This window comes from Acomys minous (assembly GCF_964271855.1).
Source record: "Acomys minous genome assembly, chromosome: 4".
In the NCBI taxonomy this organism is placed as follows: Eukaryota; Metazoa; Chordata; class Mammalia; order Rodentia; family Muridae; genus Acomys; species Acomys minous.
This window is the reverse complement of record NC_140486.1, coordinates 41,288,585-41,302,010: the sequence shown is the minus strand read 5'-3', so window position 1 is coordinate 41,302,010 and position 13,426 is coordinate 41,288,585. Positions and strand designations below refer to the sequence as shown.

The 13,426-nt window shown below is 35.7% G+C and overlaps 1 protein-coding gene across 1 annotated transcript in view; it reads left to right on the top strand.

Moving 5' to 3' along the window:
• YTHDC2 (YTH N6-methyladenosine RNA binding protein C2) overlaps window positions 1-2,780 on the top strand; it is a 61,900-nt gene extending 59,120 nt beyond the window's left edge. The window contains exons 28-30 of the mRNA XM_084778402.1: window positions 673-855; window positions 2,001-2,088; window positions 2,212-2,780. Of these exons, the coding sequence (XP_084634528.1) occupies window positions 673-855; window positions 2,001-2,081 (264 nt within the window). The 3' untranslated portion in view covers window positions 2,082-2,088; window positions 2,212-2,780. The remainder of the gene's footprint in view (window positions 1-672; window positions 856-2,000; window positions 2,089-2,211) is intronic.
• Window positions 2,781-13,426: the final 10,646 nt, after the last annotated feature.

The window sequence follows — 13,426 nt, the reverse complement described above, 5'->3', positions numbered from 1 at the left end:
TGTTATGGATTAAAAGCAAGAATCTTAACCTTTGTAAAATGCTTATGTGGACTAGAAAATTCATTGACAATGAAAAGACAATGATTCTTTTCAGAAGAAGTTTCAAACTTAAGTGTTATGGGTGTTTTGCTTTTGCCTGCGTGCCAGTCTATGCACCACATGCATGCAGTGCCTGTGGAGACCAGAAGAGGGAGTCAGATCCTCTGAAACAGGAGTTACAAATGGTTGTGAGCCACCACACTGGTCCTGGGAATGGAACCCAGGACCTATGAAAGAGCAGCCAGGGCTCTTCACCACTGAAATATCTCTATCTCTGAGATGGTTTTAATTTTAATTTGAGTTCATATATGTCTGAACTTGCAAACTATTGAATTATTTCATAGTTACAGTATTCATAAATAAAAACTATAGTTTTGATGGTTATATTTTTATATAATAAATACTGTCATTATTGTTGATACATTATAAAGAAAGTATTAAGATTTTAAGTTACTCAAATTGGTTTGTCTTCCAAAATTTGATAAAGAAGCTTTTTTGGTTCTTGATAAATTTGCATTTTTTAATATTGTACTTTCCCTTAAAATTCTTTAAAATATAATTAGCCTTATGAGATAAATATAGATATTTTAATATCATCTTTGCTTCCATCCTTTCCCCTCATTTTTTATACAGGGATTTTCTAGGATGTCTTCTGAGATAGGAAGAGAGAAAAGCCAGGACTGGGGCTCAGCTGGACTTGGTGGCGTATTTAAAGTGGAGTGGATACGCAAAGAAAGCTTGCCCTTTCAGTTTGCACACCACTTACTCAATCCTTGGAATGACAACAAAAAAGTACAGATAAGCAGAGATGGGCAGGTATACACTGGTATCTTAAGATTTTTTTCTTTTGATTTTGTTTTGTTGTTGTTACGTTCAAGGAGAAAATATATATGACAAATGCACATGATCAACAGTGGTTTTGGTGAATAAAGAGCATAAAAGTCTGCTTACAGATGTCTTATAGATCCTTTAACATTGTTTTAAGTTTTGTTTCTTGCTGTATGAAATCTTTCATGAGTCGTTTCATGGAGGTTTCTGTTGCTCCTTAATGACACGTGACTAAAGCAGAGTACTCTCTCGAGGTAATTTGTCAAAGTCTCAAGTGCCATCAGCACTCAGCTTCCTTGTTGTCTAAGTCCATGATGTAAACAGCAGCCCTTTACTACACTAGTGACTTGCTTTATTTCAGCTCCTGTGCTTTTGTGATGCTGCCCCTGTGCACTTAAACTAGTAATGTGATGGGAATTAACAAATAGTGTCAAAATACTGTGCTGGCTGTATCATGTAATCTGTTCATATCAACAGTACAGTGAGCTATTGGTTGCGATTTACATGGGGAAAGTGTATTCAGGGATTAGTTTTACCAACAATTACATCCAATAATTTATTTGAACCATTGTCCACCCTGGGAATAGAGTTGAGTTCTTTCTGTGTACTCTTTAGTGGGATCATATATGCCACCGGAGGGAAAAAAAGTGACATTCTTTTTATTCATGTCATTCTATTTTAATTTATTAATCTTGATTTAAAGTTAAATAATTCGTAAGTTAGGATTATGTAGTCATTTAAGATTCCTTTTTGAGGAGAAAGTCTGAAAACATCTTAATATGGTAGGTTTCAAACCTTTGGAAGTTCAAATTGAGTGCTCTTGTTGAATCTCCACTTCAAATAAAATTTATTGTTTTCATCTAGATGGCATCCAAAATTGATTACATGGTGATCTGTTGCTACTTTATAACAAAAAGTACAAGATTTTCACATTAAGTAGAATTTTATATCTAAATGTCGACTCTATAAAAGTAGAGAACTAGAAATAGTCTGTACCATTTGATATTAGCAGGATCTGCTTTTTTAAGTGAAGTTTAAAGTGATTTTTTTGCCTTTTGTCCACATATATTTTCACTTATTGAAAATTCATCCCAGAGAGTTTTAATGTTTATTTTTATTTTTGACTTATCTAGGAGCTAGAACCTCAAGTTGGTGAGCAGTTGCTCCAGTTATGGGAACGCCTTCCACTGGCAGAAAAGACCACAGCTGATTGACATTCAGGTTATATAATATTTGGCTTGAGCACTTCTCATAGTATTTGTTGTCATTAGTATGACTTTCGGTTATTTACCTTTTCTTCTTCTTCTTCTTCTTTTTTTTTTTTTTTTTTTTTGACTTTTTCAGAGCTCCTGGCTGTGGACGAGCATTATGCCTATTGTAACTACTGGATGCACTGACTTTCTGGAAACTCAGTGTCGTTTTTTGTAGCTTAGAGTGTTACTTCAGAATCATCATCTTCATATAGAGGAATAGCCAATTTAAATTTTGTGGTGATTTTGGGGAATTATTATATAATACTTGTTAATTGTGTGTTTCTGATTAATAAAATAGCAGTTTTGGTATTTGATATAACAGCACTTATTTTAACTTAATTTGAATGTAAACATTTCTTTAAAACATTTAGTTGATAACTTTTGATGCCAAACTCATTTTGGTTTTTCCAGACAGGTTTTCTCTGTGTAGCTTCGGCTGTTCTGGAACTAGCTCTGTAGAACAGGCTGGCCTAGAACTCACAGAGATCTACCTGCCTCTGCCCCCCAAGCTGTGATTAAAGGCATGCGCCACCATCACCTGCAATGCCAAACTTGTATGTTGACTGTTTAATTCAGGAAAGGCATAAATATATCAGTACATCTAAAAACCATTCTAGAAGAGACAGCTTTTATGTTTATCATTTAACAAATATATGAAAATTTTATTTTTTTATTTTTTTTATTTTTTTTAAGATTTTTTTTTTATTTGTTAGCATTACCTAATTTTCTTTCCAAATTCAGCAGCAATTTTCCTAAATATTTTTTTTTTTTTAAAAAAAAAAAAAAAAAAAAAAAAGAAAATTTTAAATTGTCTCTTATAGAACTAGCGAATAAGGGCTATTCATTCTATTACTTTTAACCTGAGATAGACTAAAAAAAAAAAACTGAAGAAAGGCTATTTTTCTCTGATTACAGATGAGATAAAATCTGAAGGTCAGATCTGTGCTTAATTTTATTCCTAGTTCTGTTCTTTTTAACCTTATGTATAATATGTCCATTCTTTTTTTCTTCCCAGAAAGCAACGTTCACATAACCTTTACAACGATGACATTTTTGTTTTGCTACAGAAGCCCAATTTAGAATAACTAAAATTTATGGAAATTCATACAAGTTTTTAAAAATGCAGTTATTGATAGCCTAGCTGCTGTATATATTTGAAACTAAAACTCACAAGAACCACAATTCTTTGTCTCTTTCCATTTATTTTTCAATCTCTTTCTCTCACTGTTTTATATAAATGGGGCATTTATTTTTCTAAGTCTGTGTTAAGGCCAGATCCCATGTTTCTTTACCATCTCAGAGTTACTTTGTTTGATGTCTTTACCACCACTGGTTAAAAGTTTCCTTAGAGACTTTTTGAAGAGAGAGTGGAAGTGCAGGACAGAACAACAGACATGTCTTTGTTGCGGAGCTCTAAACAAAGCAGGCTTAATAGTATTTTTCATAGCAGCTAAGTCATTGTTATAAAATGAGTCTAATTTAAAAATGGAAAGCAAACTAATGTCTGGTTCTATATTTGAGAACAAAGATTTGAAAAATCATGGATCAGCATGAAGTCCTGAGAACTCTTCTACTTTCTCTGAGAAAATGTATGGAGACATTCCTTTAAGATACCAGCTGTGACTTGCCTGTATTAGAAATTGTGTTGTATATATAAATATATGATATATGAATGCATACATGTGCACACACACATATACACACACACCAACACCCACTCACTCACACACTTTGAGACATACCTGTAAACTGAGCCAAAGTGAATTATGCTTCATTGTATGTGTATTACATTTTCTTCCTATTCAAGAAACTTATAGTTTTCCTGATAATGTATACTTTTTTAGTTGTATCTGTAGAAGTTTTCAGGATTCTAAATTTGGAAGGACTTTTAAGAAATAAACATTGTTTAAATATTCATCTGTTTTGTAATATCTAGCTTTGTAAATAAACAATGGTTTGTTGGTAGAGTGAATATAATTTGAATGTAACTGAAATATTGTCTTTTGAAGAAATGAATTTTAAGAATACTTATTAAATGAAATTCTCTAGTTATTCAGATCTTGTGTGCCATATCCTTCCTCTCTTCCTTATAACAACATTTTAAATTTCCTATAAGAACAGTCATTATGAATTTTTTTTGGTTTGAAACTTGCTTTAGATACTTTTCTGATACTAAGACTAAAGTAGTCATAACTGGTAATATTTTCTGAGATATCAGTAATTTTAGTTATCTTGAAGAATAAGAATCTTCAAATATTCAATATATTATCAGTAACCCTTTTCTAATGGCAAAAATCTCAAGAAATGTTTAGTATAAAACCTTCAAAATACTTTAACGTAAAATTGGCTAACTATTAATTAGCTATTCAAAAGTGGGGATTTATACCATATTAAAACATTTTCTACATATTGCCTTGTCTTGTACATTGTCTTAAAATACTAGTAGTTTTCTATCTTGCAAAAATGGAGAACTTACTGTTTGCCAGGTACCATTTGCCTATGTCTTTGTAGAAAACTAGTAGTAATAGTACCTGAGAAACTTATTCTCCATCAGCCCTTTCATCTTTGAGAGAATTTTAATATTTATTACTAATTCACTGGGAGCAGTTTAAGAGCCTTTATTGATAATAAATATATACTTAGTATACTTTATAATAGCATACTAAGATATATAAGTTACAGTTCTTGATGCTTAGAAAGAGCTTATATGCTTGAAGGTGGCAGTTTTGTCTAGTGTAGTGTAGCACAATTGAGTCAATGTAGATTAAATGCTAAGGCATTTGAGAATGGTTATTGAAAATTTAATTCTTAAGCTTTTTATTTTTAAATTTTTACATATTTGTGTTGTGTGATTGTGTAGTATGTGAATGCAGCTGCCTGGAGTCCAGAGGAAGGCATGAGATTCCTTGAAGTTGGAATTATAGGCAGTTATGATGCACCCAATGGGGATGTGGAAACCAAAGTCCTCAGAAAGATCAGGAAGTGTTCTTAGCCTCTGAGCCATTTCTCTAATTCCTATGTTTCAGTCACTTTACAAACTGATAGACTTTGTAAAATAATTGGGGAAAATAGTTAAAACTGTAGTAATAAGTTGAGAAAGAGCAAGCTATTTTTGAGAGTTTATAGCTTATAAGAACTACCTGCTCTAAAAGTGTTAGGTAAGAATTTTAGGTGCAATAAGTGTGAAATAAAGAAAAAGCTGAGAAATAGTAAATATGCCTAGAAGAGGTTCAACTTTATGTGAAGATAAAGATACTGCTTACAAGACTTCCTTGGCCCCCACACTAGGTCTGATTGGTAGATCAGTAGTTTTGTAGTAGAGCTTAAGCATTTGCAACTTAATAGATGCCTCAGACATTGTTAATTCAGATAGACATTGTTTTGCTGAAACAGGCCAATACAACCAAAGACACTGTTTTGGATGTGTGCTTTAATGTTTGTATGACAGCAGCCTGAAATATTCACATTAATTTACATATCTTGTGCAGTAAAGCATCATAGATGTGATTAGAATGCTAAAAAGTATAAATGTATTTAGTGAAGTACTGACCTTGATATGAAACATGCCATGTTACATCAAGAAAGAACTTTGGATTTGAATTATTGTGCTTGCATTTGAGGACGCAGCAAATTGTTTAGAGTTTCTCACCTCAAATTTTACATGTAAAGAATGAAAACATTTCCAACATCTCTCACAGAATCATTGGAAGGATCAAATGACAATTTCAGAAAACTATAAATACACGAGCCCACCTCCATTCCGTAAGGACTCTGCCTCTTGATGCAGACACAGGGTCCCCTATTCTTTTCCACTGCCCCTTTGAGTCTTCTAGCCCATTTTCATTCCTTTGTGACACCTCTAGCCCAGAGAAACAGTCTCTTCTGGGGACCCATGGCCACCATACTTGGCTAGGACCCATAGTGGGCAACAACAACCAAGAAATAGAACACCCAGCCAACACAGCAAGACCAAAGATCTATGCCAAGAAATATATCAGCTCCATGTGCCTAGATAATAGTACAAAAACACAAAAATTAACCAAGACAATAAGCCACTTTGAGAAGCCATCAACCATTTTGTCACAGGCCTTGAGAAAAGCAATTTAGCTTCTGAAGCAGAGGAGAAGGACTTCAAAATAACAGGTAAGAATATGTTCAAGGACCTTAAGAGGTCATAAGTAAGTGCTTTATAAAAACTGTGAAAACAGTTGAATGAAGTAATGAGAGTAATTGAAGATGTGAAAGGAAAATTTAACAACAAAGTAGAGTCACTAAAGAAAACCCAAACTGCAATAAAACTGGAAATGAAAAAATTTAAGACGTCAAACAAAAACCTCAGAGGTAAGCCTTACTAACCAAACAAAAGACTTGGAAGGGAGAATTTCAGGTCTTGAAGACAAGACAAGGTATTAGAAATGGAAAGCTCAGTGAAAGAAAATGTTACATCTTTAAAAAAAAAAATTAGGCATAAAACATCCAGGAAACCTGTGATACCATGAAAAGACCAAACCTATGAATACTAGGAAGTATATAAATATAGGTCAAAGGCACAGGCAATATTTTTGACAAAACCATAGAAGAACACTTTTCCAGTCTAAAAGGGCACCTATCAGATTACAAGAAGCATACAGAACACCAAATAAGCAGACCCAAAGAACTCTCTAGGATACATAATCAGGATACTAAATGTACAAAACAAAAAAGGTTGTTAAAGCTAAAAGGGGAAAAAGACTAAGTCACATATAAGAGACAGGCTCTTCGAAATAGAACACCTGACTTCTCAATGGAGACTGAAAGCCAGAAGGTCCTGGACACATATTCTGCAAGCTCTCAGAGACCACAGATGCCAGCCCAGCAAAATTATCAATCACAACTAACCGAAAGAAAACTTGACAGTAACAAAATTTAAGTAATTTCTACCCACCAACCTTGCTCTACAGAAGGCACTATAATGAAAACTTCAGTCTGAAGAGGTTAACTACACCCAAGAGGACACAAGAAATAAGACCAGAACAATAAACCAAATATGGGGGACTGCACACCCCCATACAACAAGAAAATAACAGGAATCATCAAAGATATCACTTGACCACAAAGAGCTAGAAAAGGTATTCTTTTTTAAAAAAAAAATGGACTCAAGAAGCAAATATATAGCTGTTTTAATATGTAATAAAATATTTTTCAAAATTAATCTGAAGAGATAGGGACATTACATACTCATTAAAGGAAAGATCCAGCAAGAGGATATTATAATTCTAAACATGTCCAAACACAAAGGTACTCCAATTCATAAAAGAAGCACTATTACAGCCAAAATCACATATTGGCTTTCTTTCAGGGCTGGTGAATGACTTCAGTACCCCTTTCTCACCAATAGGTCATCCAAACAGAGACTGAACAGTTTCAGTTAAATATGTAACAAACAGTCCTATCAGAGATTTATACAACTTTACATCCAAACATTAAGAGAGCTACTTTCTTCTCAGCAGTTCATTGTCCACATATTGGCACACAAAGCAAGTCTCAATAGATACAAGAAAATTAAAAAAAAAAAAAAAGACAAAAACACCACCGCATCTTCTCTGACCATCATGGATTAAGGCTGGATACCAACACCAACAGAAATAGCAGAAAGTATACAAATTCATGAAAACTAAACAACTCATTACTGAATGAAAATTGCATCAAGACATATCAAGAAAGAAGCTAAAAACATTTGAGAACTAAATGAAAATATAGCATACCCAAACCTATGAGACACAATGAAGACAGTTATAAATGTAACTTTATAGCACTAAGTGCCATCGGGGGGGGGGGGGGGGGAAGACACTACTAATAAAAAGCTAGAGATGTTTTATTAGTAACTTATGGACATATCTGAAAGCTCTAGAGAAACAAGAAGAAATAATAAAAAGAGTAAATGAGACAAAGTAATCAAACTCAAGGCTGAAGTCAATGAAACAAAATAATACAAAGGAACCTTTCCAGCCAGCCAGATCTCCCACATCCTTCTCCAGGATCTAAGACCCTACTCAACTCACCAAATTCCTCTAACCCTACCAACATCAGTGTCCTGGCTTTGGTGCCGCCTACCTGTGCTGCAATAAAAATCTAGGCTTTTGCCAAACCTTCTCTATTTGTCACAACTCCCAGGTTCCTTCCCTCCAACCTTTCTGGCCAGCCTGACCGCCTACATCTTTTTCTAGGGTTTAGACCTGTGAGTCTCCCTGACTCCAACCCACCAAATCTAGCTCTGGTCTCACATCCAGTACTCCTCCTGCCTTGGCCTAGCCTTGCCTCCTCTGCCTATGTTGAATCCAACCTCTCCACCCAATAAAATTACCCCTACACATGAGGCTTAGACCAGGAGGATATCCTGTATACCAGTCCATCTGACTTTATTCCACTTAAGTCACTTTCAGCCACTAGGTCCAACCCTCCACACCTGTCTGATTCATGTCAACCCTTAGAACTAACAAAGGTCCACATATCCAAATCTCATTCCAAAATATAAATAACATGAAAGACCAAGCCAATATCTTCTCTAAATCCTACCAGTCTTCTCAAAATAATTTGCCAATGAGAACTAACTAATTGAACCCCAGGACACAGAATTAAAAGAACAACCATAAGTTTCGACAAAGAATTTGAAGAAATTGAAGAGGATACAAACTGCTCAAGGAATGTAAAGAAGACACAAAGAAACTGCTCAATAAAATTAAAGAGAAGGAACTTAAGGAACATAAATGCCTGAGAATAGAATTTCATAAAGAGATAAAAATACAGAAGATTCAGGCTAAAATGAAGAGGGAATTGAAAAAATCCAATAACTCAATTAGGAAACTCAAAAGAAGAGCCTTACAAGCAAAATTAACCAAGCAGACAAATTCTATTACGATTAAATATAAAGTAGAGGATCTAAATCACGCAAGGACTATAAGAAATTTAAAAAAAAATACACAGAGGAAAGGATCATAGAAGAAATGTGGGATACCATGGAGAAAAAAAAAAAGCCAACTTTGAATTAGAAGGATAGTTGAAGGAGAAGAATTCCAAGTCAGTGGCATAGACCAGAACTTCAAGAATATTATAGAAGCAATCTTCAAATTTAGGAAATACAGATACAAAAAGCACACAGAACACCAAATAGAAAAGAAAATCTCCACAGCATACCTAAGTATACAGAATAAAGAACACCTACTGAAAGATGCAAGAGGGAAAAAAAAAAAACCTCAAGTCACATATAAAGAAAAAATCATTAGAATAAGAGCTAGTTTTTCAATAGAAACTTAGAAAGCTGAAAGAGTCTAAAATATGTCAAGCACTAAAATATATCCAGCAAAATGATCTTCCATAATTGAACGAGAACAACTTTCCATTATATAAACAGTCTTAAAATTTTTATATCTAACAAACCAAACCTGAAGAAAATACAAGAAGCAATATTTGGAGTTGAAGAGAGGAATAAGAAGAGCAGAGACTGGGAAAGAATATTTATGAAGCCATATATATTAAAATACAAAGTATCACTGATGTCAAAATTAATAGACATCATACATTAAACGGTTTTTAGATACCTACAGAATATTCTACCCAAACACCAAAAAATTCATACTCTACTCAGGAGCACATGGAACCTTTTCTAAAGTAGACAACAGTCTGGGACTCAAAACAGATCTTTACAGATGCAAAACCATTGAAATAAACACTATCTGAACACTATGTAATAAAACTTAACCTGACATCAAACAATAATAGCATTAAAAAAAAAAAAAAGCTAGAAACAACCCTAACCAAGGAAGTGAAGAACTGCTAACATGAAAAATAAAGTTCTGGTATAAAAGATAAAGAAATGCACACACACACACACACACACACACACACACACACACACACACACAAGCACACACACAAGGAAAGACTTCCTGTGCTCATGGGTTGACAAAATTAATATTGTGAAAATGATCGCTATTTACAAATGCAATGAAATCCCAACCAAATACCTATCTCATTCTTCACTCTCCTAAAATTCATACGGAAACTCAAAGGATGCCTGTAGGCTTTGAGCTTTTTCAAACATACTTTATTTGGGGTTTTTAAATGCCTATAGCTCCCTTCCAACCTACCTACCCTAGATAGGAGAAAAAAAGAGGGTAATAGGGAGAAGTAGACATTTTTAGACTCAGTTCCTTGGAGCAATTCCACTCTTGCCATCAGGATTCCAGCAGGCCCATTAAACAGCAAGCCAGCAATTCAGCAAAGGTGACTGCAACCGGAGTAGCCAGAACCCGGAACCTTGAAGTCTTTGGAGCATTTCTTTCTAGGAGCATCTCGAAACAGAGTGATGAACGGCCAAGTGATAGGAAGTGATGCCAAACCAAAAAGCCCAGCCTCTGCTTTGGGGCACACATGTATGCATATGTGTGTGTGTGTGTGTGTGTGTGTGTGTGTGTGTGTGTGTGTGTGTGTGTATTCTCTCAGAGTTCGTAGTAGTAGGATGTTTATCAGTTGGCAAAGACCATGCCCCCAACAAGACGGAGTTTTTCTTCTAGTAGACAAACACTGCATACCCTCACACAAGTCTGTTTCACATCCCATACTTAGGATCAAACCAAAAATATGTTAACATCCATTAAAGACACCAGTTATGAAAAAAATAATTCTGAGCAGAAAGAATAATGCTGGAAGGATTATCATTCCATGTCTTAAGATATATCACAGAGCAATAATAATAAAATCAATATGGCACTGGCATAAAACAGGTATACAAACCAATGAAACAAAATAGAAGAACTAAGTATGAGTACATAGACCTTCAGCTAGTTAATATTTCATAAAGATGCAAAAACTTAAGCTGGAGAAGAGGAAGCGACAAGTGGTACTTAGACAACTGCATATCCACACATAGAAGAATGAAATTAGACCTGTGTCTGTCACTTTACACAAAAACTAATTCCTGGTGCATTCAAAGACCTAAGTGTGAAACCTGAAACACTCAACCTGCTAGGAAAAAAAAAAACCCATAGCAGTACCCTACCTGATACAGGGGTAGGAAGGGACTTTCTGAATAGGATTCCTTTGCACAAGAATTGTGGCCAACAGTTGATAAGTAGGACTGCATAAAATTAAAACGCCTCTTCACAGGTAAAGAAATAATCAGCCGGGTAAAGGGGAAGCCCACAGAATGGGAAGGAATCTCTGCCAGGTATATGTTTGCTAGAAGCTTAATATCCAGAATATATAAAGAACAAGACAAAGCCAACGGACAAAAGCAGAATAAAAAATCAAATAGTCCACTAAAAAACAAAAGTTCATTGTCTCTAGCAATCAGGGAAATGCAAATAAAAACTAGTTTGAGATTCCATCTCACCACAGTCAGAATCAAAGATCAATAAAGCAATGGACAATAAATTCTGGAGTGGATATGGAGAAAAGGAAACCCTCAGTCATTATTGATGGGATTGCAAATTGATGCAGCCAGTAGGAAAATCATTGTGGAGAAGTCTCAAAAAGCTAAAAACAAATCTACACATACATCCCTTGGCTTTTACATGTGCAACATGGATCCAAACTAAAGTTATCAGGCTTGTGAGGCGAGTACTTTTACCCGTCAAGCCGTCTACCCACTCCTACAACTTATTCTTTACAAGACATGCTTTATGGGTTTAATATATCTTGGGTAATAATTAGACACCACACTAGTATGCAAACATATAAAGTTGCACATTCCATGAAGACTGGGAGTGTATTTAATAACTTCAGGTATGAAATGTAGGGGAAAGTAACAAACTAAGGCTGTCCTGAGACTGAAATGTGAAGTGTTAAACCTACACATAAAGGAGCGGGGTGGATCATGGACCTCTGTGTGTTCCCTATGCTCTCATCATCTTCAGAGAAGCAGCTTCTAAAATTTTAAATGGCTCACCTTAATATGCTATTAGGTAAATGATAAAATTGTCATATATTTTTGGAAAGTTTTTTTTTATTTTATGTGTGTTAGTATCTTGCCCACATATATGTATGTGTACTATATGTGTGCCTGGTGCCCAGGTCAGTCAGGAGAAGTACCAGATCCCTAGGAACTGGAGTTATGGATGGTTGTGAGCTACTATGTGGGTGCAGGAAAGTGAGCCTGGGTTCTAGGCAAGAGCAACAATTGCTCTTAACTCTTGAGACACCTCTCCAACCTCTAATGTAGAGGAATGTTAATTCAGGACATGGCTGTTCTAGCAAGAGATCACATCTAAAGATCTTCTAGGTCTGTGTGATCCTGCTGGAATACAAACATGCCTTTAATCCAGGAGACAGAGGCAAATAGGTCTGAGTTCACGGCCAGCCTGATATAGAGCAAGTATCAGGTTTAAAAAAAGAAAAAAAAAAAAAAGCTTAGACCCAGGCGTGGTGGTACATGCCTTTAATCCCAAACAAATCTCTACAAAATGACTTTGTAGAAAGAAGCACCCAGGTTTGAAAGTGATGTCTAATTTGAGTGGCAGAAAAGGTGACAAATCAGAGAAGATTTGACAGAATAGGATATGCCCAACTCTCACAAGAAGAGGATGGAAAGGGAAGCTACTTGAGATGCAGTTTTTCAGAAAGAGGAGGCAGTTTTTACCAGGACAGTATAGAGAGATGGGTTGCAGAGAGAGAACACAGGTGAAGACTGACAGGCCAGAAAATGAGAAGAGCCAAGAAGTTTGAGGCCAAACAGAGCAATTCTGGGCTGAGAGAGAGGCCAGATGGTATAAATCAGCTGGGAGAAGATTGTGAGCCAAAACAGCTGAGTTGAACCAGCCATCCCAGAGCTCAGAAAGAACGAGTAAGGGTGAGCTCATTAAGCAGTCTCAGAGGCTAAAAACATTCTAGGTTTAGCTTAGATTGTACAGAGGCTAGAAGCTTCCAGAACTAGGCCTGGGCCAACAGAAGGAGGCACTTTTAGCCTCCTAGACAACAATTGAGCCAGGAGAATGAAAGTTACTTTTATACTCTGAAGTATGTTTTATTCTATGAGAGCTATTTGTGAGCGCTAATCTTGGTTATCAACTTGACATCTCTGGAAGAGGGACACCTCAGTTGAAGAAATGCTTCTATCGGATTAGCCTGCGGTAGGTCTGTGGGGCTATTTTCTTGATTGGTAATTGACGAAGGAGGCCCCACTGCATTGTGGGTGGTGCCATTCCTGGTCAGGTAGGCATGGGCTCTCTAAGAAAGCAAGGAAGCAATCCAGTGGAAAAAGCCAGGAAGCAGCGTTCATCTAAACTCTCTGCTTCAGTTCCTGCCTCCAGGTCCCTGCCTTGAGCTCCTGC